Source organism: Notolepis coatsorum (assembly GCF_963971535.1).
Source record: "Notolepis coatsorum genome assembly, chromosome: 13".
Taxonomy (NCBI): domain Eukaryota; kingdom Metazoa; phylum Chordata; class Actinopteri; order Aulopiformes; family Paralepididae; genus Notolepis; species Notolepis coatsorum.
This window is the reverse complement of record NC_140177.1, coordinates 100518692-100545403: the sequence shown is the minus strand read 5'-3', so window position 1 is coordinate 100545403 and position 26712 is coordinate 100518692. Positions and strand designations below refer to the sequence as shown.

At 40.1% G+C, this 26712-nt stretch overlaps 1 protein-coding gene across 1 annotated transcript in view; it reads right to left on the bottom strand.

Moving 5' to 3' along the window:
- The window catches only part of rnf31 (ring finger protein 31), a gene marked incomplete at its 3' end in the record, with an annotated part of 161857 nt that extends 135494 nt beyond the window's left edge, over window positions 1-26363 (bottom strand). The window contains exons 1-10 of the mRNA XM_084327753.1: window positions 26119-26363; window positions 21060-21258; window positions 20550-20696; window positions 18575-18730; window positions 15948-16004; window positions 15296-15605; window positions 13768-13927; window positions 7183-7319; window positions 5879-6051; window positions 5301-5534 (exon numbers count right to left, since the gene is read on the bottom strand). Of these exons, the coding sequence (XP_084183879.1) occupies window positions 5301-5534; window positions 5879-6051; window positions 7183-7319; window positions 13768-13927; window positions 15296-15605; window positions 15948-16004; window positions 18575-18730; window positions 20550-20696; window positions 21060-21257 (1572 nt within the window). The 5' untranslated portion in view covers window position 21258; window positions 26119-26363. The remainder of the gene's footprint in view (window positions 1-5300; window positions 5535-5878; window positions 6052-7182; window positions 7320-13767; window positions 13928-15295; window positions 15606-15947; window positions 16005-18574; window positions 18731-20549; window positions 20697-21059; window positions 21259-26118) is intronic.
- Between the last annotated feature and the right edge of the window lie 349 nt (window positions 26364-26712).

Genomic DNA, 26712 nt, shown 5'->3' with positions numbered 1-26712 from the left:
GGAAACACTTTATTCAACGCTATTTAATTCTTTACAATACAACAACTCGATTCGACTGGAAAATCAAGTTAATGTACTAAAAAAAGAGATTAATGCCATATACAGACAACAATCGGAAATACAAATACACAGCACAAGACAACAACAGTACTCTCAAGGTTCTAAACCAAGTCACCTATTAGCTATGCGATTAAGAGTCAATGCAAAATTTGCAGATATAACTACCATTAGAGCACAACAAGTACTTGTTACAGACCCTGAAGAAATAAACACGACATTCAAAGAATTCTACTCCAACTTGTATAAATCAGAAACGACCTTCGTTCAAAACAAAATGGACACATATCTTAATCAAATTAATCTCCCTAAACTTTCAGAGGAAGACGCTAAACAGTTAGAAACACCGATCACACTAGAGGAACTCAAGAAGGCCATATCCGAAATGCAAAGTGGTAAGGCTCCTGGAAGAGACGGTATCCCACCAGAAATGTACCTCTCTTGTTGGGACATAATTGGACCCTTATTACTAAATATGATTTTATACTCAGTCAAGGAGGGGAACTTCCATAAGAACGACAACATTGCACTCATAACAGTCCCCCTTAAAAAAGACAAAGACCCCACCGAGTGCGGTAGTTATAGACCCTTAAGCCTCCTCGGAACCGATATCAAACTGTACTCTAAGGTATTAGCCATCAGATTAGCATATGACGTCTTTAGTTCATCCGGACCAAACTGGCTTCATAAGAGGCCGCTTGATCACTGATAACATAAGACGAATATTGCATGTACTAGATGCTGACAAGGACGACACCATACCTAAGGCGATGCTGTCCCTGGATGCAATGAAAGCTTTTGACAGGCTGGAATGGTCGTATCTATGGGCAGTATTAGAAAAGATGGGGTTAGGTAAAGGTTTCATTGATATGATTAAAGTAGTATACAAAGACCCATCGGCCATGATTACAACGGGTATAATAACCTCCGGAATCTTTCCGGTATCACGCTCAGCTAGACAGGGTTGCCCTCTTAGTCCCGGACTATTCTATCTATCATTAGAGCCTTTAGCACAATATATAAGACAATCCCAATCCATAGAACCAATCGTAATCAAGGGCACACAACATCAAATTTGTTTATATGCGGACGACGTAATACTGTTCATGCAAAACCCCAACACCACATTGCCTCATCTGCTCGAGTTGATTGAGGACTTTGGAGATTTATCGGGATTTAAGATAAATTGGCCGAAGTCGGCTTTCCTTCCACTTAACGCCCCTGGAAAAAAATATATAACCCTCCCAGTAGAGATACCTATGGTAAAACACTTTAGATGCTTGGGAGTGGAAATATTCCCACTATAAGACAAACGGTGAAGCACAATTACATAAAAATCCAAAACAAAATCAAAGACGACCTTGATAGGTGGTCAAAACTTAAACTCAGTACAAGCACGGATATCAATAGTTAAGATGGACGTACTACCTAGAATCAACTTCTTCAGCTCAATGCTACCGTTACCCCCTCCAGAGGGTTACTGGAAAAAATTACACTCCTCCACATACAAATTTATTTGGAATAACAAACCACCACGTATAAAAAGATCCACCGCACAGAGAAACAAAGCAGACGGTGGTATGGCATTTCCAGATTTTTTCCACTATTTTAAGGCATACACTTTAAGACCATTGACAACATGGTTTGATCCCCAAGCATTAGTATCCTGGAGAAAATTAGAAGAAAATATAGTAGCCCCACATAGACTGAAGGACATAGCATACACCAGGGGTGGGCAACTTTGTATATGGTGAGGGCCACAAAATGTCCACAATCAATCTGGGGGGCCGCATTGTTTATCGGCAGTCCCGCCAGTAGTACCCCATCACTCAAATAGCCCATAATAGTCACAGATGTGATAAATAAGGTATATAAACAATTATAATTTGTTGTAACTTTGTTTTTATTCCATTTCAAATGAATTTAGTAATGCAATTTCAACTTTATGAATTTATAAACAGCTGAATTTAAAAGTATTGCTGTAACCCCAAATATATACAAAAATGATCAATTATCTTTGTATATCTTCTAATAAAATAAATGTATGAACTTAAAGCCCACTGCTCAACAAACACAAAGCAGCATTCCTGCTGCATTTCACTACAACAGTAAATCAAAAGTGCAATAATAAATGATTTTGTTAAATGTATAAACTTTTATCCTGCTACTAAACAAAACATTATAACACTGAAATGCATGTTATGGATATGAAGCACTCAGGAATGTTTTGTTTAGTAGCAGGATACAAGTTTATACATTTAACAAAATCATTTATTATTGCACTTTTGATTTACTGTTGTAGTGAAATGCAGCAGGAATGCTGCTTTGTGTTTGTGTTATTAGTGTTATCTGAACACTACAAAAGTAAACAAGTAAAGTGCAAGTAAAGTAAAGTGCAATACTACATGCCTCCCATTGACCCTTAATCAAACTGGCATGACATTCACCCTCGCCCCACAGTGGGTCAATAATGGTTATAATAATAATAATAATAATGGTCCCCTCTCTACACCTCTCCATCATCCCCCCCCCCTCTCTACACCTCTTCATCATCTCTCCCCCCCCTCTCTACACCTCTTCATCATCTCCTTCCCCCCCTCTACACCTCTTCATCATCTCCTCCCCCCCCTGTCTTTAATGAGACACTTGTGGTCTCTCCATTTGGCGCACAATAGCAGGAATGTCAACTTCAATGTTTGTGCATGCAATCTGTATCAGATGAAATAATGTTTCATCCGACAGCCTGTTTCTCTCCTTTGACTTGATGTGCTTCATGTTTGAGAAATTGCTCTCACGTATGTATGTGCTCCCAAACATACTGGCCATAGAGAGGGCAAAGTCCCTGAGGAGTGGGAAGCGGGGCTCAGGTAGCAGTTTCCAAAACGAAATTCCCCTCTCATTTCTCTTTGCTTGAAAAAAAGGATCCGACTGTAGCTCGCACAGTTCAAGCTGCAATGGTGGGGGCTGCTCTGACACCGTAGCGGTGAGGGGGCCGGCAAACAGCGCTATCCGTGACTGCATGCCGTTGAAATCTTCAAACCGATCATTGAATTGCATTTGCAGTGTTTCAATGTCGCTCCTGTACTTTCCGACGGCTCAGCCATCGGATTTCTGTGTGTAGCTGCAAGTCGCCATAATCAGTGTCCATCTCTTCCAAAAAGGAGACAAACTTTCTATGGTTTAGTGACCTGTTGCCTCCACGAATTAGATTGGTAACCTTGGTAACCAAATCCATAACATGGCTGTATTCAAGCTTCTTGGCACAGAGAGCCTCCTATATCAGATAAAAAAAAAGAAAAACGATTTAACGACTCTCGCATATAATTTGACTACACTCGACTCGCATTGGTCATTATAGTGACGCACAATAGATGGAAATTATGTTAGCGAACTTACCTGATGTATAATGCAGTGCAGCATTGGACACTCAACGCCACTCTGCCTTAGAAGCCCGGCGAATCCATCGGTAACAACAGCCGACAGTTTATCAAAACCCCCATATTGCTGCACGGCACTTTCAACAGCGTTGAATATGTGCACACTAGGGCTGACCCCTATTAGTCAAATAGTCGACTAATCGATCGAAAGGAGTCATAGTTGACTGCCAACTCTTCTTAGTCGAATACAATACAAAAAAATAAAAAAATAAAAAAATAAAAAAATACATTTTTTTTTTTTTTTTTTTATATTGGCCTGGGGCCGCATGGAACGTCGGTGAGGGCCGCATGCGGCCCGCGGGCCGCCAGTTGCCCCTCCCTGGCATACACTAAATGATCAATTAAGCAATGCAAACGGAACACAAAAAAAACATTCTAATCCACATAAATGGCACAATCATACTCCCTTATTCAATAACAATGCACTCTTGATTGGAAAACGACCTATAAGATTCCCTATATGGGAAAAGCAAGGCATACACTCATTAGGTGATGTTTTTAACAAACAGGGTTTCTGTAGCTATGAAGAAATACGCAAAAAATGTAATCTCACCGAGTCCACAAATTTTTTTTACACACAGTTATTGTTATGTTTGAAGTCTCAAGGTGTTCCATTAAAGATACCAATTGAACACCACAGATACCACAAATTCTTCTATGAAAGAGAGACATCGAGAGGTTGTTTCAGATTTTTATCATCAATTACTAACGTCCTCGTATGAAACCCTCCACCTAGACTCCGTCTGGAGGAGGGATATACCAGACCTGGAAAGCGATTTTGATTGGCAAGAAGCCTGGGCAAATGTTCGATTTACATCAAGGAACCCAGACCATCAACAAATAAATCTTAACTATATTCACAGGACATACTTGACTCCTATAAGACTGAGAAAAATGGGTCTTAAACAAGACTCCAAATGCTCCTTATGTACAAATGGGGACGAGGGGACATTTATGCACATGTACTGGGACTGCCCACCAGTTAAAATATTCTGGAAAGAGGTGACCCAGCAATTATCAAATCTCTTAACTCTGAATATACCTGTACACCCCTCTGTATTACTGCTGAATAATGTTTATGAGAATGCAGTACATCCACAGCTAAAGAGATTAGTTTTATCGGGTATCACAGTGGCTAAAAAGCTGATAGCATCACGATGGTTCCAACCGGAAAAAAATTGCCGAAAGGTCTGGATTACATATCTCGATGTGATTTATCAGGAAATATCTACAGCAAGAATTTTGGGTCTCAATGAATCAAAAATGAAAATGTGGTTAGAAGTGGTGGAGATAATAAAAGCTAGCATATAATGGTAGTGTCTGGTTAGGAGCGTGGGATAATGGATGGATTATCCAATGGGGGGTCCGGGAGGGGGGGTACGAGCTAGAGCATATGTGTGTAGGGTATTAGATAGCAGGTATTGGGGGTATATCCTGTATTAGACATTTAACTATATGGTGATTTCATTGGATGTGCACTGTTAATAATGCTTGTATATCTTATCGTGTGTTGTCATGTTTGTTTATATGTTTGTTTAAAAAATAATACAAAAATAAAACACAAAAAAACTACAGAAACGAACGCCTTTTTACATGCTGTACTGAAAATAGTGTCTGTCAAATTAGCGATAAAATTTTCCCCATAGCTATACTATAGAATATACAAATAGCTCCGCAAAGATCATGACTTATCGCGAAAAATCACGAAAAGATGTGCGGCCAGCGTGGCAGAGAATGAGTTAATATGGTAAAAAGAAAATCACGGATTGTGGCTTTAAGACAAGAAGATATAAAAAGCCTCCTCACCCTAATTAGCTGGATAAGCTTTAGCCCCTCCTCCTTCATCAGCCTCTGCCTCCTCAAATCAGGATCCTCTTGGGGCGGGTCTTTTGGTTTGATTGGCAGAGCGGGTACTCTTCTGACAGGGGAGGGAGGGCGGAGCTTGGAAGGCATGGGGGCAGGCTCAGGGCGGGCCAGATCACACATCTCACATAGAGTGGCTGGAGAGTAGTTGAGATAGGTACAGAACTGACACACCCACTAGAGAGAGAGAGAGAGAGAGAGAGAGAGAGAGAGAGAGAGAGAGAGAGAGAGAGAGAGAGAGAGAGAGAGAGAGAGAGAGAGAAAGTGGGGGGATGAGAGAGAGAGGGAGGGGGAGAGAGAGAGAGAGAGCGAGAGAGATAAGGAAAGATAGAGGGAGGTACAGGGTGGGAGAGAGATAAAAAGAGAGGGGAGATAGAGAGAGGGGAAGAGAGAAAGAGAGAGGGAGCGAAAGGGGTAGAGAGATAGGGAGGGAGATAGAGACAGCGACAAGGAAAGGATATTCAGAGTTACCACTTAAGTATTGAGGAAATACAACACCCACACACAGTCCAGTACGCTACCTGGCTGTCGGGGTCACCGGGCATGCCCAGTACAGGGGCGGGAGGTCTCGGCGGTGTGACGGGAGGGTGAGTCGGGGTCAGAGGAGGACGTGTGGCCAGGCGAGGTCGGTCACAGACCTCACATAGGATACTACTGGCTGCATTCACCACCGTACAACTCTTACACTGCCACTCTGATGGGGAACACACACACACATTAGAATATTTTATTTATGTCCACATAAATACAAAGTTTAAAGGACACAAATATTAACAGTGCACTTGTACATTGTGGGATTATTCCGATACAATCGTGCCACAGTGGCAACCAAAGTTACAGACTCACATGGATGATGAACCTGACAATCAACATACAGCTCATGGGTACAGATAGCAGCGTCTTCTCCAAATTGCCCGGCTGCCAATAATTGCTGACACTGAGCAATATTTAGCTAATTGTTTGGCTCTTCTCTTCGGAAGACCGGCCAACTGAAGGCCTCTAACACCCAACTTATGGACATGACCCAGGCTTCCAAATATGAAGACTAAAAGTTTACAGTTGTAGCCGAGTTGTGATATGGTATGGTCTAACAGTTGATATTTTAACATTTTGGTTGTAAAGGCTTCCTCTAGATTGTAGTCAAACGTGCAACCAACTTCTAGGATGAGAACCTCTCTGTTATTCTCATTAACAATAACAACATCGCACACACACACACACACACGTATTAGGAGCACTGGGATACTGGTACTCGGATTGGTAAATGAAAAGGTGCTGTAGCTTCCTGTCAAACTAGGCGTTGCAGGTAAAATATGAATTAAGATATGTCAATTGCATATCCTATTTCTCACCTAAAATGCTGTCATAAACAGGAAGAAAGAAAAGGAGAAAGTTTACAAGCAAGCCATCATGTTTTTCCTGCTACCAACGCCCGACGTTGTAGAGTTCTCTCTCCTTGGATAAAGTGAGAACAGGATACCAGACCATTTATTTTCTGTTTACTGCAGAGCGGAGGGACTGGGAGACCCATGTTACTGACCAAACACTCTATACCAGTACAGTGATGGCTGTCAGAATGTAGAGCTACTTCACACACAAAAGTATAATAATAGCACTTACAGCACCTTTAAGCTGTCCTGATACAGATATTTTAATGACACGTTTAAAAATTATTTCAAAGAAGAAAAAAAGAAAAGAAAAATGTATCGTATATGTTTTAGAATTCATTAATAAATATTTGTAAACTATTTGTAGCAGTAACCTGAATGGGGTTGAATGGAGGGGTGAGAAAATCTCTTTCTCCGACATGCACACACACACTGACCAGTGACAGTGGCAGGCTGAGAGTCGTCTGATGCAGGTCCAGTAGAGGCCAAGCGGGGGCGCTCACACATCTCACACAGAACATCCTGGATAGAGTTAACCGTGGTGCAGTGGATACAACGCCATGAAGAAGAACTGCTGAAAGAGAAGAGAGAAAGAGACAAGAGAGCAGTGTTAATTTAGTCAACGAAAATTATGACTAAAGGTGGTCAACGTAGCTTTTTCGACAATGAGACGAGACGTCACGTTAATGGAGATCATGTGACACTAACGTGACTAAATAATGAATGCAATGTCGTTGACTACAAACGAGGACACAAAATGTAGTTTATAAAATATTGCAGAAATCTCTCTTCATTTTAACACTATCAGTGCCGGTGTTCTGCAAAATTCTACTCCACACCAGAATTCTGCTGCCAGCGCTTCTGCGCTTGCGCATGACCCACAATCGTTTTCCACGCGTTTTCACTCAACAATATTCTGCTGCCGAACGTCTTGTTGAGTCTTGTTGATGGTGAGCAATATCTTAAACATATTTGTACATACATAACTTATTACTTATAAGCATGTAAATATTTGCATGTAATTGGCTTTGCAGCAGAATGTATAAAGTATGTATAAAGTAGATGATAAAATGTCGTACACCTGTTGGAGTTCGGAGTGAACTATAGTATAACATCAAATGTGTTTTGGATTATTAATTGACTCACAAATGTGTGTGCATATTACCATATCATTAATCTCATTGTAGAGTTTTATTTACCTACAGTAATGCTCTTTTAATTGATTTTTTTCCGGTAGGTGCAGTGTGATTCGTGCAGTAGGTGGGCACATTTTGAATGTGCCCAATTTGACGACACAAGTGGCTCCAACTATTTGTGCAGTAAATGTCTTTACTCTACAGCATAGGTGTCAAACTCACGGCCCGCGGGCCAAATCCGGCCCGCCACGTCATTTGATGTGGCCCCCCAAGAGCTCAGGTAAAAAAAAAAAAAATTTTTTTTTTTTTTACATTAATATTGGGTTAAAAAATAGCAGTGTTAAAATAATTGTGGGTTAATGCGTTAATAAAGCTTTAACTTTGACAGCCTTAGTTATTACACATTCTTACACATACATGTATGTTGAACATCTGAGGTAACAAAGGAAAAAAGCCAAAAGCACTTACTCCTCAGACATTCTTTGACAATTTTACAGCCCAAAATACAAAAAAGATCCAGGCGGAATAGGTAACAAAGGGTTGAAGAAATATTGTCTGAACTGTCAGATGCAAACTGGCTGTGTGACATAACCGAGCATCTCGCTCAATTGAATAAGAAGCTGTAGGGACGCAAACAAGTCCCACCCAAAACTTGACCAATATAGTTGTGAACTGAGACAACCCTTATTTAGTTATTTTTGAGTACAGTTACAGTTGTGTGTTCATGCAGACACATAATAGCAATTTCATTACGAATTGAAAATGGGGGACCCTGATGTAAACAAGTTGAAAGTCTTTCTCTGGTCTGCATCCCCTTAACAATTGTGTGTATTGAGCTGTACTGTACTGTACCCATTCTGCAATCTGTTAATTAAAGTTAATTAAACTATCTTCCATTAGTTGGATGTATGGCCTCTGCAAGGTTGTGTGCAGCCATTTGTTTTTGTAACATCTGCTACATCTGTCCCACGTGTTCTTTGCAGCTCACAGTTGTTAGTTCTGCCCCTCTTGACTGTGACAAAAAGGTTTTGAACAAACTTAATGTCATAGCTTGTATTTGATGATATTCTTCTTTGTTATTTACTTGAATGGTTTGATCATTGATTGGTGGAGTAATATGGGGTTCTGATAAACTAAAATTATTTGTTAAAATAACATAAGCTAACATATATTTTTACATTTATGCAAATGAATATGCAATATGTATAACTTGAATAAGTAATAAATACAGAAACACCATGTTTAACAATATGTAAATGTGTAGCTACATTTATTTTACATTACATTAACATTTATACGGTCTTTGGCCCTTTGAGGGCAACCATAATGCTGATGTGGCCCTCTGTGAAAATGAGTTTGACACCCCTGCTCTACAGTACAGCTCAATACATACAATTGTTAAGGGGATGCAGACCAGAGAAAGACTTTCGTCTTGTTTACTTCAGGGTCCCCCATTTTCAATTCATCATAACATATATGACATACACGACATTGAATTGAATACTTTATTTTGACACAATCGTAGGACAAACATTCAAAAAACAAAACAATAACAGTGTCAACACGTTGGTAAAAAATGGATAAAACACAATAAAGCCAAGGCTCGTTTCCATTGTGATCCACACATGGAACAAAAAAGGCACAAAAACACAAATGGACATGTACACTAGACAGGACACATTCTAAAAATGTGTATAAAAACACCTAACCCGACAACTCATACAGTCAACTAATGTTAAAAGAAAATCCGCAAACCCTTAAAAGCAACTCATGATAAAAGAAATAAAAGCCAAGTTATGATAAAAGAGATCAAAAACATATTAAGACCAATTTGAGTTGCTGCTGAGCCATGTTTTTAGGGCAGATTTAAATCCGAGAGGAGAGTTCAGGAGTTTTATGAATGTTGGCAGGGCATTCCACATTACCGTAGCAGAGTAAAAAAAATGCATCTTTCCCAATGCATGTCCTGACTCTCGGCGGGACCAGGTCCGTGGGGCTTCCTCTTGTGGCGTGTTTGTGGACATCTCCTACTTTATTAAAATAATTTACTAGGTACTTGGGGACCGTTTCTTTCAGTACTTTAAAAACCAGTAGCATTTTAAGCTGGTGTACCCTTTCCTCAACCCTAAGCCATCCCAGACTGCTAAAGTGGGCTGGCGTTAGGTGAGTCCTAAAGTGAAGGTTTAGGTTTGTAGTTGAAGGTTTGAAGGTTTCTAGTTTGTTTTGGGAGGTTTGGAGCTTTGTCTTCATTTGTTTGGATATGTTGCTGTACCATGAAGTGCAAGCATAGTCAAAGTGACATTGGATGAGGGCTCCAGCTAGGGTCCTCAGAGCGTTCCTATTTATGAACGAGGAAATTCTAAATACAAATTTGGTTTTTTGATTGACCTTAGTAATCACTTTTTGTGCCATTTTTTCGTTAGAAAGTTTTGTTATTTAAAATTAAGCCCAGGTAGGTGACCTCCTCTTTATCCTCAATAATGTTTTCACCTACTCTAATTTTAAAACCTTGGGATTTCTTTAGGTTGGCATTTGACCCAAAGAGTATGGCCTCTGTTTTTCCCAGATGTAGAGACAAATACATACAGATAGACAGTACTGCTACATCTATACATTTATGACATACCAGATGTTCAAATACAGTACTGTTTGTGATACAAAAAGAGTCCAGAAAAGAGAGTATAATTTATACATTTGACGTAGAAACTGTACATTGGAGGAGGTTGGGTAGGTGGGGTGGGGTTGAGTGGGTGGGGGGGGGGGGACTGTACATTGGAGGAGGTTGGGTGGGGGGGGGAGACACACTGTACAACTGTACAATCAAAACTGTACATTGCTAAATAAGTTTTAATGTTGATAACTCTGATAACATGTTGTTCAATGTTTTTTTTGTTCAACATATGCATACAGTATACATGGAGTGTATATAAATAAATCCATGGTTAAAGGAAAATTCCAACATTTTGGGAAATTAGCTTATTTAACATCTTCCCTGGAGTTAGACAAGAAGATACATACCTTTTTTGTCTCTGTGCTTGCATTTAGCTTTGGGAACAGTCGCTCCGTTAGCGTAGCTTAGCTTCATCACTGGAAGTGGGGGAGGACAATAGCCTGACGTTCCCTTACAGTGTATACAGTCACCAAATACACTCCAAATACAACTCCAAAACGTTCATGTAAACATGTTGGTGCAAATCCAGAGCCTGCAGAATAATAAAAGACCCACACCACCCCAACAACAGCCTGTTCATGCTGCTCAGGTCAGGCAGACGCCTGCGAACACCAGCTGCTAGGACAGAGAGACTTCGGCTCAGCTTCTTCCCCCAGGCCATCAGAGCCCTGAACACTGAACTCTCCACACACAAGCACACATGAGCAACTAACGTTACAACTAACCTAAAGTTAGTTTAGGTTCTTGTTAACGTTAGATAATGTACAAAATAAACGTTTTCCGCTGCTATAAACGTTGCACTTTTATTTTGAAAACCCCAGAAAGGAAGTCATTATATTTGCTTTAGTGACCATCCGGTTCTGTGTTAGCTCCGGTTAGCTACGTGCAGTAGTTAGTATTATATTATCAATACCAGCCATTGGATTACTGTTTTCTAAATTGGGGAGGCTTTTAATCGTCAAGGTAAGAGGATTTTAAGTCATGGTATCCATAAACTTCAATCGGTTCGGATCCTTTGAATTAATGAGAATGTCCACAAACACGGCTTCACGTAGAAATCACTGACTGCGTGCAGAGACGTGCTTAGGCAAAAAATTGTTCAGAGTATATTTGCTTAGAAAACGTAATTGTCTAATTCAATTATTTTTTATGTCTCCATGTGGTAAATACACAGGTCACAACATGTTTACATGAACGTTTTGGAGTTGTATTTGGAGTGTATTTGGTGACTGTATACACTGTAAGGGAACGTCAGGCTATTGTCCTCCCCCACTTCCAGTGATGAAGCTAAGCTACGCTAACGGAGCGACTGTTCCCAAAGCTAAATGCACGCACAGAGACAAAAAAGGTATGTATCTTCTTGTCTAACTCCAGGGAAGATGTTAAATAAGCTAATTTCCCAAAATGTTGGAGTTTTCCTTTAAAAGCAACAGTTTCTTTCCCTGAATTCTGAGTTTATTTGATAGCGATATATTGGTGTATTGAAATACCTTACCCCAGAAATCTTACATAAAATTTTTTTATGATAGAGTATAAAAATATGCTCACCATATGCATACAGTATACATGGAGTGAGTAGTGAGGTAATATAAAATGATTCTGTAGTGGGAGCATTCTTTGATAGCGATATATATGTCTATTGAAATACGCTAGTATACGGCAGTAGTTTTCGAGGAAGCAGTAGAATTCGGCAGACGCGGCTATCGAAATACGCTAACTTATCAATTCGTGCTACGGCAGCAGTTTTCGAGGAAGCAGTAGAATTCGGCAGACGCGTCTATCGAGTCGCGCTACGGCAGCAGTTTTCGAGGAAGCCGTAGAATTCGGCAGAACGCCGGCCTCTATTACCTTTTTACCCTGTTGAATGCCATCATCCACTTCAATGTTAGCGTTAAAAACGCATAATCTATGTTTTAAATGATGGCTATGTGTCTAATCTGCCCGTCGCCTATCAATGACTTGTTTGCAGTCAACATTGTCGAAACGGATTTTTTTTTTTTTTTTTTTTTTTTAATAATCGGTTCATATCCTTTTTATAGCATTTTGAAAAGCTATCGTTCTCTCAAATTCAGAAAAGTGAAAGATTCCCCCATAAATGCCATTTATTGGAATATTCTCATTCCATAAGAACGTAGACTATACATTTACAATTTTTTTTTTTTTTTATTTGCATGTTCTTGGTATCTGATTCTAGGGACATCTATGGATCTCAGGGAATGTATTCCCAGTGTCAGAAATACTGTGTATGTTACTAGGTTTGAGTAAATTGTAATGAACCAAATGAGAATATCAATTCAATTATTATAAAAAAAAAAAAAATTGTTACTGTGAATAACACCATGCTAAAATTGACCAGACCTGAAAAATCTAAGCAAATTAATAAAGGGAAGATGATTAAACGGAAAGTTTTGTAGATACAGTACTGAATTCTGCCATCCGGACACATGCAATTTGAAATATGATTATAGAATATAGAATATCAGGCCTAAAATAGTTATGCGATTAAAATGCGATTAATTAGATTAATTAATTACGAATCCTGTTGTAACGGCCAAAATGGATTTAATGTGCAGTGGATTTATGTGACCAGGGGGTGGCGCTTCTTTTATTTAAGCGTCAGGTACACCTGTATGAGGAGGAGTTTTGACCCGGAAAGGGCAATGGTTTTTGACCGCACGCACGACGCGGGTCACAGGTCGAAATGTTTGTATGTAATTAGTTATTGTATTCATTATTATTTTATCAGTTTATGAAGACATTCTGTTTGACGGTGAGGGGAAATAAATACCATTTTCCCAGTAAAGCTGCCTGCACGTATCATTGGGATAAAGGACTGTTTTGGTATCAGACCAGGAAGTAGAACGGCGCGTCAGCCAGTCTAGCTACGGGATCAAAACTGCTCAGTAGCTCCGTATAGACGGGAGCTCCTTTAATACCTGTAATTAATTAGATACATTTTTTTAATCGCCTGACAGCACTAGTTATTATTAGTGCAGCATTTCCATTTCCTATGTGTGCAGCGAAAGCGCTTTGATTAATTTCCTCACCCACGTTATTTGTTCTTAGCCAGCATTCTAGATAGCAGTAACTGCACACGACAGGGGTTTAATGGAACAATGATGCTGACGTTATTAGGTGGAGTTTCATTAGAATAACATTTTTGGGTACCTAAAGAAATGCCATCAAGAATACTGAACGATTGTCCCACATCTCACCTGTGGCTCTTCCTGCTCCTAGATGATGTCACCGTGGTTCGATGATGATTGGCTCTCTCTGGGTAGGAGTGGTAGAGTCTGTCGCATTCCATGCACAGCCATTGGACGCATGTGGGGCAGTGGGAAGCAACAGGGAATATGCCACAGATAGTACAGCTCTCTGAAACAGAAAAATTATAATATGATTGTATTAAGTATTATGTTGTGTGACACATATACAAGTGGTGTATTACTGTACGTGGAAGGTAAGTGACATTACATGGAAGTGTAAAAAACATTTTAGTTGTACGTGTGAAGCTTAAAATATAAAAAGTCTAAATCAAGTACAATTAACATTTAAACCTGAATCCCTTTGCTTATTTAGCATCAGAGAAGCATCCATAGCACTTTCTCACTGCCAAATACTGATTATGAATCCTAAACTTTAAGTATTGGCCAATAGTAGTAGTAGTAGTAGTAGTAGTAGTAGTAGTAGTAGTAGTAGTAGTAGTAGTAGTAGTAGTAGTAGTAGTAGTAGTAGTAGTAGTAGTAGCAGGGGCGTAGCTGGGGGGGGGGGGTAGCTTAGGATGATTCCAAGGGCCCAGCACTGGGGGGGGGCCCCAATTATTATTATTATTTTTTTTTACTAGACATCACTCAGGTGTATTATTGATGCTCTCATTGATACTATGTTTGTTTCTGAAGTGTGTGTGTGTGTGTGTGTGTGTGTGTGTGTGTGTGTGTGTGTGTGTGTGTGTGTGTGTGTGTGTGTGTGAGATATATAGAGAGAGAGGGGGGGCTTTGGTAGACTATTGCATTGGTCCATTCATTGAAGATGAACGCAATGAGACATCCTTTACTAGGCTCACCCACCAACAGTGCAGGTGCTGAACTGATGATCTGAATGTATAGGTAAAAACCATATTATGCGTTTATCAATAAAAAAATTGCCAAAAAAAAATCCGCTTATGCGCGCTCGCATTCACTGGGGGCCTACAAATACATTCTTTCATGGGGCCCAGAATCTGGAGCTACACCCCTGAGTAGTAGTAGTAGTAGTAGTAGTAGTAGTAGTAGTAGTAGTAGTAGTAGTAGTAGTAGTAGTAGTTTATTCAGTCATCATCTCACACAATACAATATACACCATCATTTAACAATATTTGATTTTACAGTGACTGAAAAGGTACAGACTGAAGCATAATGCTTATATATGCCTGTCCTATATTCTTAACAAAAATTAAGACTCCAAAACAGTATTCTATCAGTATGGCCAATACTGATCCGATCCATTACTTTTACTGAACAATATACAGTGGACTTCAGAAGATATAAATAAATGTTTCACTATCATAAAATGCAAAACAAACACAAAAGAAATGTATTAGGTATTAATGAATCACATTTCATATGGTTCTTGGTATCAGAGTTAGTATTGAGGCAATTCTACGGAAGCAACGGTTGCGATCGGAGGATCAAGAAAAGAGGGCAGGGTTTGAGATTAGGTCAATTGTGGTTCCTAAATCACTCAAGCCTTCCTCACTCCGCTCACCTGGATGTTTGGTAGATGATGAGGATGAGGAGGGCGAGTTGTGGTGGGTGGACGTGGACGTGGAGGCGTTGGCAGTGTTGGTGCGTCCGGGGCAGAAGGCCTGGATGGACCTGGGAGTCTGCTGGGCCAGGGACAGGGAGCGGGACTGGCCGCCCCTGGGGGAGTGGTGAGGACGGTGGGGGAAGGCCAGGGACTTGTGCTGGCCCTCCCTATGGCCAGAGGAAGAGGATGAGGAGGAGGAGGAGGAGGAGGAAGAAGAAGAGGAGGAGGATGAGGGGTAGACCACAGTGTCTGTGTTGAGGCCTACGTCCTGGGAAGGACATTGTGAGGAAGAAAAGAAAAAATATATATTATATATTTACAAAAATAATGATATACTGTATGTACAAAAAGAAACGAGAGAGAGAGAAGTATATTGAAACTGTGCATAGAAGGGCGAGGAGACACTGCCGATATTTAAAAAGAAAATAAGAGGATGAAATGTTGAAGGTGGCGACTCCGACTTGAAGTGTCAAAAACATGAGCTAGCAAGAAGGCTACCTGGTAATTGTTGCCACGCTACCATAGAGAACGCAGCCAAAGCACGATGCAATAACTTCCATTCAGAGGCTACAAGTTATGAGACATGCTGACAAGAATGATCCATACATACCTTGTGTCTCAGAGTGGGGATAATTCTCTCATAGAACTCAGGGTGAGAATGGACTTCCTGTAACAAATACAGCATCAGCAAGGCGGTCAGAACACACCATGTGCCGGACCAACACCTAAACCTTTATATTTATAGGTTAAAGGGCCATTGATTAATTTTCCTCCAACAGCCCCAACCTCTGCACTTTGTGTTGTTGTCAGACAGACACCATGAAACACACACACAGATAGTCTATGCAGGATGTAACAAGGTAAAGGGAATAATGGGTAGAATAGATTTGTCTAGACCAGGGGTGGCCAACCAGTCAGAGATTAAGAGCCACAAAAATTACTGTGGTACCACAAAGAGCCACACCATATACCAGCGTTTCTCAACTTTTTTTTCAGTCACGGCACCATGTGTTTATAGGTCTCACCCTCTGGCCTCTGTAGTTGCTACTGTCTTTTTGATTTGGGCCTCACAGGGTTAAAAGTACCCTGCGAGACCCACGGTTGCAAAATTACTAAATCATGTTTAGCCATTTAAAAAAAATATCTGTAAATGTTTATTTAAAAAAATGTAAGCACATGTATAATCAATTGGTTCTGTTGTTCAGCCTCACAATGCTATTTGATAGTAAATGTGTTTATATGTGCCACCCTCTGACGTTGCTAATGTCTTTTTAATTTGGGCCTCACAGGGTTAACCTCTTATGCCCGAAATATAGAGTAAAAGTGTATATTTTCAGCATTACGTTTGTTTACCAATGATTTTAACTGTTATTAGTGAAATATAAGATTATAGCGATCTCAGGGCATTGAGTCGGAAACCGGCGCATATTGACAGGAGGAAGTGGAGCAGCCAAAAGTGAGTGTAGTCTTTTGAAGGAAGAGACTCTGGGCTTTCGAATTTCGAAAAACTACCCTACCCAGCTCACGCCAGCCCCTGTCAATCATCTGACTTCTGGATTTACTTTTTTATTTCTCTTATTTTTTGGGATTATCTCCCACAAACCTGAACGTTATTGCCATAAAACAGAATGCAGTTAGTTTCTCTACCTTTCTGTGAACGTCTAGCAAAAAACGGTGTTGCAATATGATGAAAATGGTGGAGAAATTTACATTATAAAAAAGATGGCAGAATTCAGTACTGTATCTACAAAACCTGTTTAATCATCTTCCCTTTATTCATTGGCTTAGATTTTTCAGGTCTGGTAAATTTGAGCATGGTGTTATTCACAGTCAAAGATAACATTTTTTTTTTTAAATATAATTGATATTCACCTTTGGTTCATTACAATTTACTCAAGCCTAGTAACAGACACACTATTTCTGACACTGGGAATACATTCCCTGAGATCCATAGATGTCCCTAGATTCAGATACCAATAACATGCAAATGGACCATTTAAAAAAAAATCTGTAAATGTTTATTCTACGTCCTTATGGAATGAGTGACCAAAAAAATTTAAAATAATAAATATATATATATATATTTTTTGATGGATGGAAGAGCCACACATTGACGGGCAAAGAGCCACATGCGGCTCGCGAGCCGCGGGTTGGCCACCCCTGGTCTAGACCGTCTAAAGACACTTACAGTACCTCCAGCTCTTGATATCGGTCTGTAATGGAGAACTGCTTGACTGCTTAAGATTCAATACAGTCTGATGCAGCTCAGTAACACTAATGTTTCGTGTATTCTAGGGTTTTAACAGCTCAGTAACACTAATGTTACATGTATTGTGGGGGTTTAACAGCTCAGTAGCATTAATGTTTCATGTATTGTGGGAGTTTAACAGCTCAGTAACACTAATGTTACATGTATTGTGGGAGTTTAACAGCTCAGTAACACTAATGTTTCATGTATTGTGGGAGTTTAACAGCTCAGTAGCACTAATGTTACATGTATTGTGGGAGTTTAACAGCTCAGTAGCACTAATGTTACATGCATTGTGGGAGTTTAACAGCTCAGTAGCACTAATGTTACATGTATTGTGGGAGTTTAACCGCTCAGTAACACTAATGTTACATGCATTGTGGGAGTTTAACCGCTCAGTAACACTAATGTTACAAGTATTCTGGGAGTTTAACAGCTCAGTAGCACTAATGTTACATGTATTGTGAGAGTTTAACAGCTCAGTAACACTAATGTTTCATGTATTGTGGGAGTTTAACAGCTCAGTAGCACTAATGTTTCATGTATTGTGGGAGTTTAACAGCTCAGTAACACTAATGTTACATGTATTGTGGGAGTTTAACAGCTCAGTAGCACTAATGTTACATGTATTGTGGGAGTTTAACAGCTCAGTAACATTAATGTTACATGTATTCTGGGAGTTTAACAGCTCAGTAGCACTAATGTTACATGTATTGTGAGAGTTTAACAGCTCAGTAACACTAATGTTACATGTATTGTGGGAGTTTAACAGCTCAGTAACATTAATGTTACATGTATTGTGGGGGTTTAACATTCTCAATACAGAATAAAAAATGTGTTCTCTTCCCTACAGTAGGTCTCTTTTTTCTGTAGTATGAATACATTTTAACTGAATCAAATCAAATCGTGATCTCAATTCTAATTCATATCAACACTGAAAATGTGCATATCATTAATGCATTCACAATCTGCTGCACACGCGCACCAACCTTGAGGAGCATGTCCAGCTCCATCCTGAGGCTCATCACCTCCAGTGTTACCGTGGCAACCTTGGCCACATCAGGCTCCATGACTTCGTCAGGGAAGCTCAGCCCATCTGGCTGCTGATTGGAGTAACCATAGAGACACAGCACCGCCCTTCCTCCCTGGAAGAGCGAAGAGGAAGAGGAGAGAGGGAAGCAGGAGAAGAGGAATGGAACAGTGAAAACATCTGTCTCGTCACACCACTCTCTGCCACCAGTGCTTTGTATAAACATTCTAAATTGACCCAAGTTTACTTCCTGTTGCAGTGTTTGCCAATACATCAGACCAGGAACACGCCGATCACACTGAAATCACCTCTATATTTTGGTCGCACCACTCCCCTTTTGGAGGAAAACAACTAAGGGAATACACAGGGATTAGATGGTGTTTGTTCATAAATGACAACTTTAGGACAAAACACACAGATATAAATCACACTGAAGACCATTGTTGCCAAGAAATAGCCATTACCTCTTAGTTTTAGGTCACCTGGAGATTAATAAGTGTAATATGAAATGTCCAGGTAGGGAAATGAGGAGACATCCTGCAGCTGACTGGGGAAATAAGCCTAGAAACGGATCAAACCTAATCTCTTCACAACGGTACGAACACTCAATGGCGGCCAGTGATGTAAAGTAATTGCTTGACTTAACATGATGCACTAACAAAACCATGTTGTTATACAGGCTAAATACAAGGGCGGTCAATAGGAACAGTGTCTGTGTTTTCACCAAAAGTAGAACGCGGCAGCGAAAAAAAGCCTAAGTACCCGGATGTGCCGGTCTGGTGTATACAAATAACTGACCGGAAATAAACATGGCTCCAAGCTGCTCCCAGCTAGCAACACAATTCCAGTGAAACCGTCTATACCTCTTCTGCCCTTTGCAGCTCCACAAAGTGACAGAAAAATAATGTACAGACTTCAAAGGCTAATACTGGTATATCCCTTTCTAGATACAGTGTCACTCGCTCACGGGAAGTTGAAAGACAAATTTGGCAAGCTGACAGCATCCTTGTTGCCTAGAAACACAAGGCGAATAAGGAGTCATTCTAAACATTGCCCACAATGAGTTGATTATTGGAAATGTATTACATTGCTTTGTTGAATACTCTGATTGGTCAATGTATGAACACATTATGCAGTCTATTATTTCCGAATAACTGGCTGCTGTTTCACAACTAAATATGTCACTCTATATCAAATCAAATTTATTTAACAGCTCAGTAACACTAATGTTACATGTATTGTGGGAGTTTAACACCTCAGTAACACTAATGTTACATGTATTGTGGGGGTTTAACGTCACAGTGACCAATCGCAGCCACTCTTATTGTCTGGGACCAAATACGGCCACGCCCCATTACCAGTAAAAAGTGGGAATCTCTAGAATGGGTTTCGGGCGACGCTGTATACGGAAGTGACGATAGACAACACTTTCTGTTGTCAGTAGATGGCAGCATTGGTTTAAAATTAAAAAGGTGAAAATGTTGAAAACTACATGAATACATTTCCCAAGATCCTTAGCACAGGTCACAGGTCACTGGGATGTGTCTATTCTTCGCCGTGATCTGAACAGTGGTAAACTATTACTGCAACCTCGGTATAGCGACCGCGAATGGTAAACTAATTATCTTAACAAAAGTGCGCTGGTAGCGTTACATATGTTGTCTAAAGGGGGACATATGGTACAATTTAAGATTTGAATGATAATCGGCATATAAAAGGACAACATAAAGCATCGTTAATTTGTAAGAAACCTCAATGAAAACGGTAATATTCGCTATTGTTATGAAAATGTGCTAGAATCCTATAAAAATGTGGACGCATTTGGTCTACGTTCCGTTAACATTCTCAATACAGAATACAACATGTGTTCTCTTCCCTATGTTATATGAATGTGTCTGGCTAAATAAAGGTAATAATAATAATGTGTCCTGTACCTGAATAGCATCAACAGTTGCCCTGAACACTGGGTTGTTGTGTTTCACTGTTCTCCAATACTTTGGCCTGTTGGGGTTGGTCAGGTTACAACCATACTTCTCTAGGATGTTCAATGCTGTAGATAACCTCTGGAGGGACGCAAGAGTCTGGAGGAGAGGAGAGGAGAGGAGATGAGGAGGAAAAGAGAGGAGGATAATGTGGAAGGGGGGAGGAGAGGAGGGGGGAGAAGAAGAGGGGAGGAAAAGAGAGGAGGATAATGTGGAAAGGAGGAGAGGATAAGAGGAGGAGAGGAGAAGAGGAAAGAAGAATAGGAGATAAGAGAGGAGAGGAGGAGGAGAATGTAGAGGGTGGAAGGGGAAATGAGGAGGAGTACTCATTAAATTAATGAATACAAAAACAAAAAGATATTTAAATCATTAAAATATTCCAAATGCAGATGAAAACAAGTTCTCTCATCATTCGCTGAATTCCTCACAGTAAGTCAAGATTGAAAACAGTCTCCTCCATACCTCTTTCCTGTCGCTGCCGAAGCTGTTTTCTATGACCATGGTCTCTGCAGCCATGTGCCGGTACTTGGAGCAGGGCGGTAAGGGCAGGCTAGCCATGGCCATCACACCGGCCCGGACCTCCATCACACTGCCCGCGGAGTAGAGACACGCCTCCGCCCGCCTCCGCACCTCCTGAAGCTGGTCCGACAGGGACGCCATGCTGAGCGGTGGAAGCGAGGGGAAGGGGTTAAAAACATACATAGCAGTGATAGATCACTTCATTGGTCACTTACAAAAGAGTGCACAGGAATTTGTGTTGGTACACAGAACAGCACTTCACTTACACAAATAGTACAGTACATGTCACATTTCCCTCTGAGAGTAAGAATGGGAGTGGTTCTTGTATAGTAAACAGATGGATAGCAAGCTAGCATAAGGACACGTAGTATAACTGTAGATTGTATAGTATAGCATTGTATAGTAGTGTACATAAGACCCAGTGCCTCATCCGTAGCTAACAGTGTATTGCACTATCGCAGGACCTAGCATGTCTTACCATGCTTTTTGTAAATTTCATGTACATATACCGGTTATGTCTTATTCTTATTACTTGTATTATTGCACAAATGTCTTATTCTCATCCTATTGGATTCTTATTATTGTATTATTGCATTATTGCACAATCATTGCGGGCAAGACCCCCCGCATTTCACTGTATGCTTGTATGCTGTGACAAATAAAACTCTTGACTTGACTTGACTATATGACATTAAAGTGGTAATCTGCAAAATCTTTTGTTTGTTTTCTATTGGTGATAGCGTGATGGTGTTTTTGCAACTTTGCATCTTGAAAATTCATGCTAACTACTTATTTAGTCTTCTATTAATTCCAAACTGCTTTTGCTGCTGGTGATGTAAAACGTATCACTGTAGCAGATGATTTTCGGGGTAATTTCCTACCAGACACCAGTGTTTAGAACAGCAAATATAAAAGCATTCATGAACTGGGTATAGGTAGAATCACTATTATATATCAAGTTGCAAAATACATTATTTGAATGACTGATACAGTAGAGCTCTACAGTGTGAGCATTTCACTCGCATTTGCCCCTAAAAATATGTGTGTGCGAACCGGAAAAAGAATTTACTCGCACGATGTGCGAGTGAAGATTACAATGTAGTGCTTTTTTTGCTCTGCTGCTAATCGTTCAAAAACTACAAGTCCCACATTCCACATAAACGTTCCAATCACAGTAGAGTTTCCTGTGGCGACGCCACTGGTTCCAAGCGAGAGAAAGGAATTGAGAACACAGTACACGCTGGAAAAGAAAGTAATGTTAATAATTGTGTTAATTTGACCACTAGTATTAGTTTTATAGTTCAATTTTCGCAATGATAGAACTTCAAAAGTTCGCTACCGCCGCCATTTCATTCATTCCATTGTTGTCACATTGCTCTCGTGGAGCTAGTTATTTTGGGAAAGAAAATCTAATGTATTATTTTTATGTTGTACATGTAGGTACACAATATGTGCAGTGACCAGAAGACTACAACTGTATTGTTGTATATCTTCTGCAGGTATGTGGCTCCATGCATATTAATTTACCTGGTAACTCTATATGCACTATGGCATTTCCTGCTATGTTTAGTGCTGTTATGTAAGTTTAGTGTAAGAGTTGAATTGTGTCCTTTTGACACAATACATATACAAATATAAAGCTTTTAGCCATACAAATGTTTAGACTGTAGCTTGTATACTGTGTCACAACAAGCTATATGATCACTGTTTAGTACACTGTTTCATAAAGAAAATGTTATTGAGGCATTACAAAAGAAATAATAAATAAAATGTGTAGAAATGTCTGCAGAAATAAATGGTGAAAAGCAGTTTCGAGTCACTCTTCCATCTCTGGCTAGATGAGAACCGTTAAACAACCGTTTATTTAACGTATACACATTTTTCACTGTGCTCCTACATTTCTTTGTGTGCTCCTAAATCTTTTCATTTAGGAGCACATGTACTCCTTAGTAGGACCTCACAATACAGTGTAAGACATAGACTACAGTCTACATGTCACATTTCCCTCAACATATGACATTAAAGTGGTAATCTGCTAAATCCTAATTTTTTTTTGTTTTCAGCTACAGTACATCTATTGGTGATAGCGTGATGGCATTTTGCAACTTTGCATCTTGAAAATTCATGCTAATTGCTAACTACTTATTTTGTTTTCTATTCATTCCAAACAAACTGCTTTTGCTGCCGGTGACGTAAAACGTATCACTTCCTGTGTGGCAGAACGTATCACTTCCTGTGTGGCAGAACGTATCACTTCCTGTGTGGCAGAACGTATCACTTCCTGTGTGGCAGAACGTATCACTTCCTGTGTGGCAGAACGTATCACTTCCTGTGTGGCAGAACGTATCACTTCCTGTGTGGCAGAACGTATCACTTCCTGTGTGGCAGAACGTATCACTTCCTGTGTGGCAGAACGTATCACTTCCTGTGTGGCAGAACGTATCACTGTAGCAGATGATTTTCTGGGTAATTTCCTACCAGACACCAGTGTTTAGAACAGCCAAGAATAGCAAATATAAAAGCATTCATGAACTGGGTATAGGTAGAATCGCTATTATATCAAGTTGCAAAATAGACATCTATATGAACATTTAAATATTTTAAATACTATGTACATTATTTGCATGACTGCTTAGCAGCATGAAAGGTCAAATCAGTGTCATAGAGCAGTGGGTCTGGGTCACAAAATGAATAAATCATGTTTGTAATCTTTATGTTTGAAAGTTTCTTTTTTATTTTTGTATCCACTTTTTCTCCTCTTTTTCTATGTTTCTCCCATCCCAATTTCGCTGGGCCAATTCTCCCCTCCCCTGTCTTGAACGTTGCTCGCATATGCCCCCCACTGGCCGGTTGTAGGGAGGATAGAGCCAAGTTGCATCACGTGTCCCCTCCGATACATGTGGAGGCAGCCTGTCACATCTTTTCACCTGCCAGCACGGACTCTCATTGGCGAGGTGTAACGTGTGGGAGGCTCACACTACCCCCGCCATTTCCTGTCTCTGCTGTGCAGGCGTCCCCCAACCGACCTGTAGGAGTCACTGTCCACAACGTCCAGATTACCACACATCGACTTGCACCCGCTAACTCTGCCAATTGAGTTAGTATGACGGCTGGCCCAAGCCGGAGGCAATGCCGACAGCCGGATTCGAACCTGGTGTCTCTTGCGTTGGTGACGAGCGCAATGTCCGCTGCGCCACCCAGCCGCCCATGTTTGAGAGTTTTCTTGTGGAATAAAAAAAAGTGCCAAGTCAAAAGCCCTCCTCCGATCGTAAATCAAGTTAAATAGCCTGAAAAGAGGAAATAAAAATCATTATTTTGTGTCATAATTGACCCCGTTTGTGCTCGACTATGTGAACGGCGGGTGTAAACAGGCACCCCTCTGTTTTTAGGGGGTGTGTGAAGTGTGAACCAAAACAGTTGAGAATCACCATCAAAGAGTATTGGTGTGATGTACCAGGAAGTTGTTAGTTACTGAATATAATAATTACTGTATCAGTATCATCAATATCCTTGTGGTAGATCAGGATGTGGAGATACTTCAGGGCTGCCCTTGACTAAAGAAACGTTCAGTCCATCTGGAAAGTCCATCTGAATGTTGACAATTCAAAAATACTTAATTTAGCTCATTTTACAAATCTGGTAAATCGTGTCTCCAGCATTATTGTCCTTCCATAAGGTGAGGGACAGATGAGATATATGTACAGTATACTCTATCGATAATGATAACTAATAATTGGGAATATTTGTGTGATGTCAGAGATATGCCGCAGCCTAACCAGTAATGAGTAATGAGTCCACATGTCCACACACACACTACTATGTATACCATGCATGCATACTATTATTATCATTGATATAATATACTCTGCCATAATAATAGTGGTACTACTATTATTATTACTATGTTCTACTCCACAACTATTATTCTCTTTTTGCTGCCTGTACCTCCCCCATGCTATGATGCCTGGATTTCCCTAAGGGGAAAAGGAACACTAGACTTGAGATTTAAAATCTGACTTCTAAATAGCATATGATGCGTCATGTGATAAGAGCAGAACTAGAAATAGTTTTTCACGAGGACAGTTCGGGTTAGCATATTACTATAAGTCATTAGTCTCTAAATTCGACTATATAATATGTTGTAAGAGGTGAGTAGTAGTACACGAGAAAGAAAGAGAAAGAGACATTGTAGAATAGGCCTTCCAAACCCCCATCCGGCACCCAACCCAACCCCCTCCAATGTACAGTTTCTTCCCCTTCGAATGTATATATTTTCTTTTATGATCTCAGTCTCTTAACAGTACTGTATTTGTAGATCTGGTATGTCATAAATGTCTGTATGTAACAGTACTGTATATCTGTATGTCGTGTATGTAATACATCCATGTCATGATTAATTGAAAATGGGGGACCCTGATGTAAACAAGACGAAAGTCTTTCTCTGGTCTGCAACCCCTTAACAATTGTGTGTATTGAGCTAGGTACTGTATTGTACCCATTCTGCAATCTGTTAATACAGTTTTCAATCAATCAATCTCCAATGTGACGTTTGGGGCAAGAATATGCCAATACAAGATCAGATCAGTGAAGGGAATCGTGTGATTGATTGATTTATTGAAAAGTTTATTAACAGATTGCAGAATGGGTACAGTACAGTACAGCTCAATACATACAATTGTTAAGGGGATGCAGACCAGAGAAAGACTTTCGTCTTGTTTACATCAGGGTCCCCCATTTTCAATTCATCATAGTGACATGACACACAATCATCAGAACCGAGAGACCCGAGTTGAGCCAGATTAATAACTATTAAAACTAGCCCACTTGTTATTTAAATAACATTAGTTTCATTACTGGTGATCTAACGTTAGGATTAATTTGTGGCTTCAAGCATTAAATAGGCCTATTCATTATAGATGTGACATCAGAGGTACTCAACCAACGTGCTGTCACACTAGCCTACGCTCTTATATAAAGCATATGTCAGGAACAGTAGCTTTACCTTTAACGTCACAGCTCGCTGTGGTGCAGCCGCAGTGGACGGGTCCTCATTTCCCTGTCAACACACGCATTCTTCCTCAACGCATCGATTCGCTGACTTCATCAATACATTCTAAAACGATACACCTGACAAGCGACATTAAAAGTACAAGACTCGATCACCTACAACACACTTCCGCTAAGTGTTCAGCCAATCGAAAAGGAAAACATACCACCAAAGATATCGATATAATGGATGAGCTCTGATACCGTATCGCTGCAGTACAGTAGCGAACAGCTGAGCAGCGCAAGCATGTTATAATAAACAACGAGTGCAGAGCAGTGCCGTATTCTGTTACGGGCAAAGGAGGCGTCGTAAAAAAATACTCATTTGACTGCAAGCCTGCCATCTGGTGGTGATGAGTGTGCAGTGCACCTCGCAATACACTTACTTTTTTTTTTTTTTTTTACTAAATACTTTTTTTAGGGGTTGGAAAAGTAATGTACCACGAATGTACGTATAGTTGATGCGGGGGAAATATGAACCCACGATGATCACATACATTCTTTGATAAATGTATGATGAATTGAAAATGGGGGACCCTGATGTAAACAA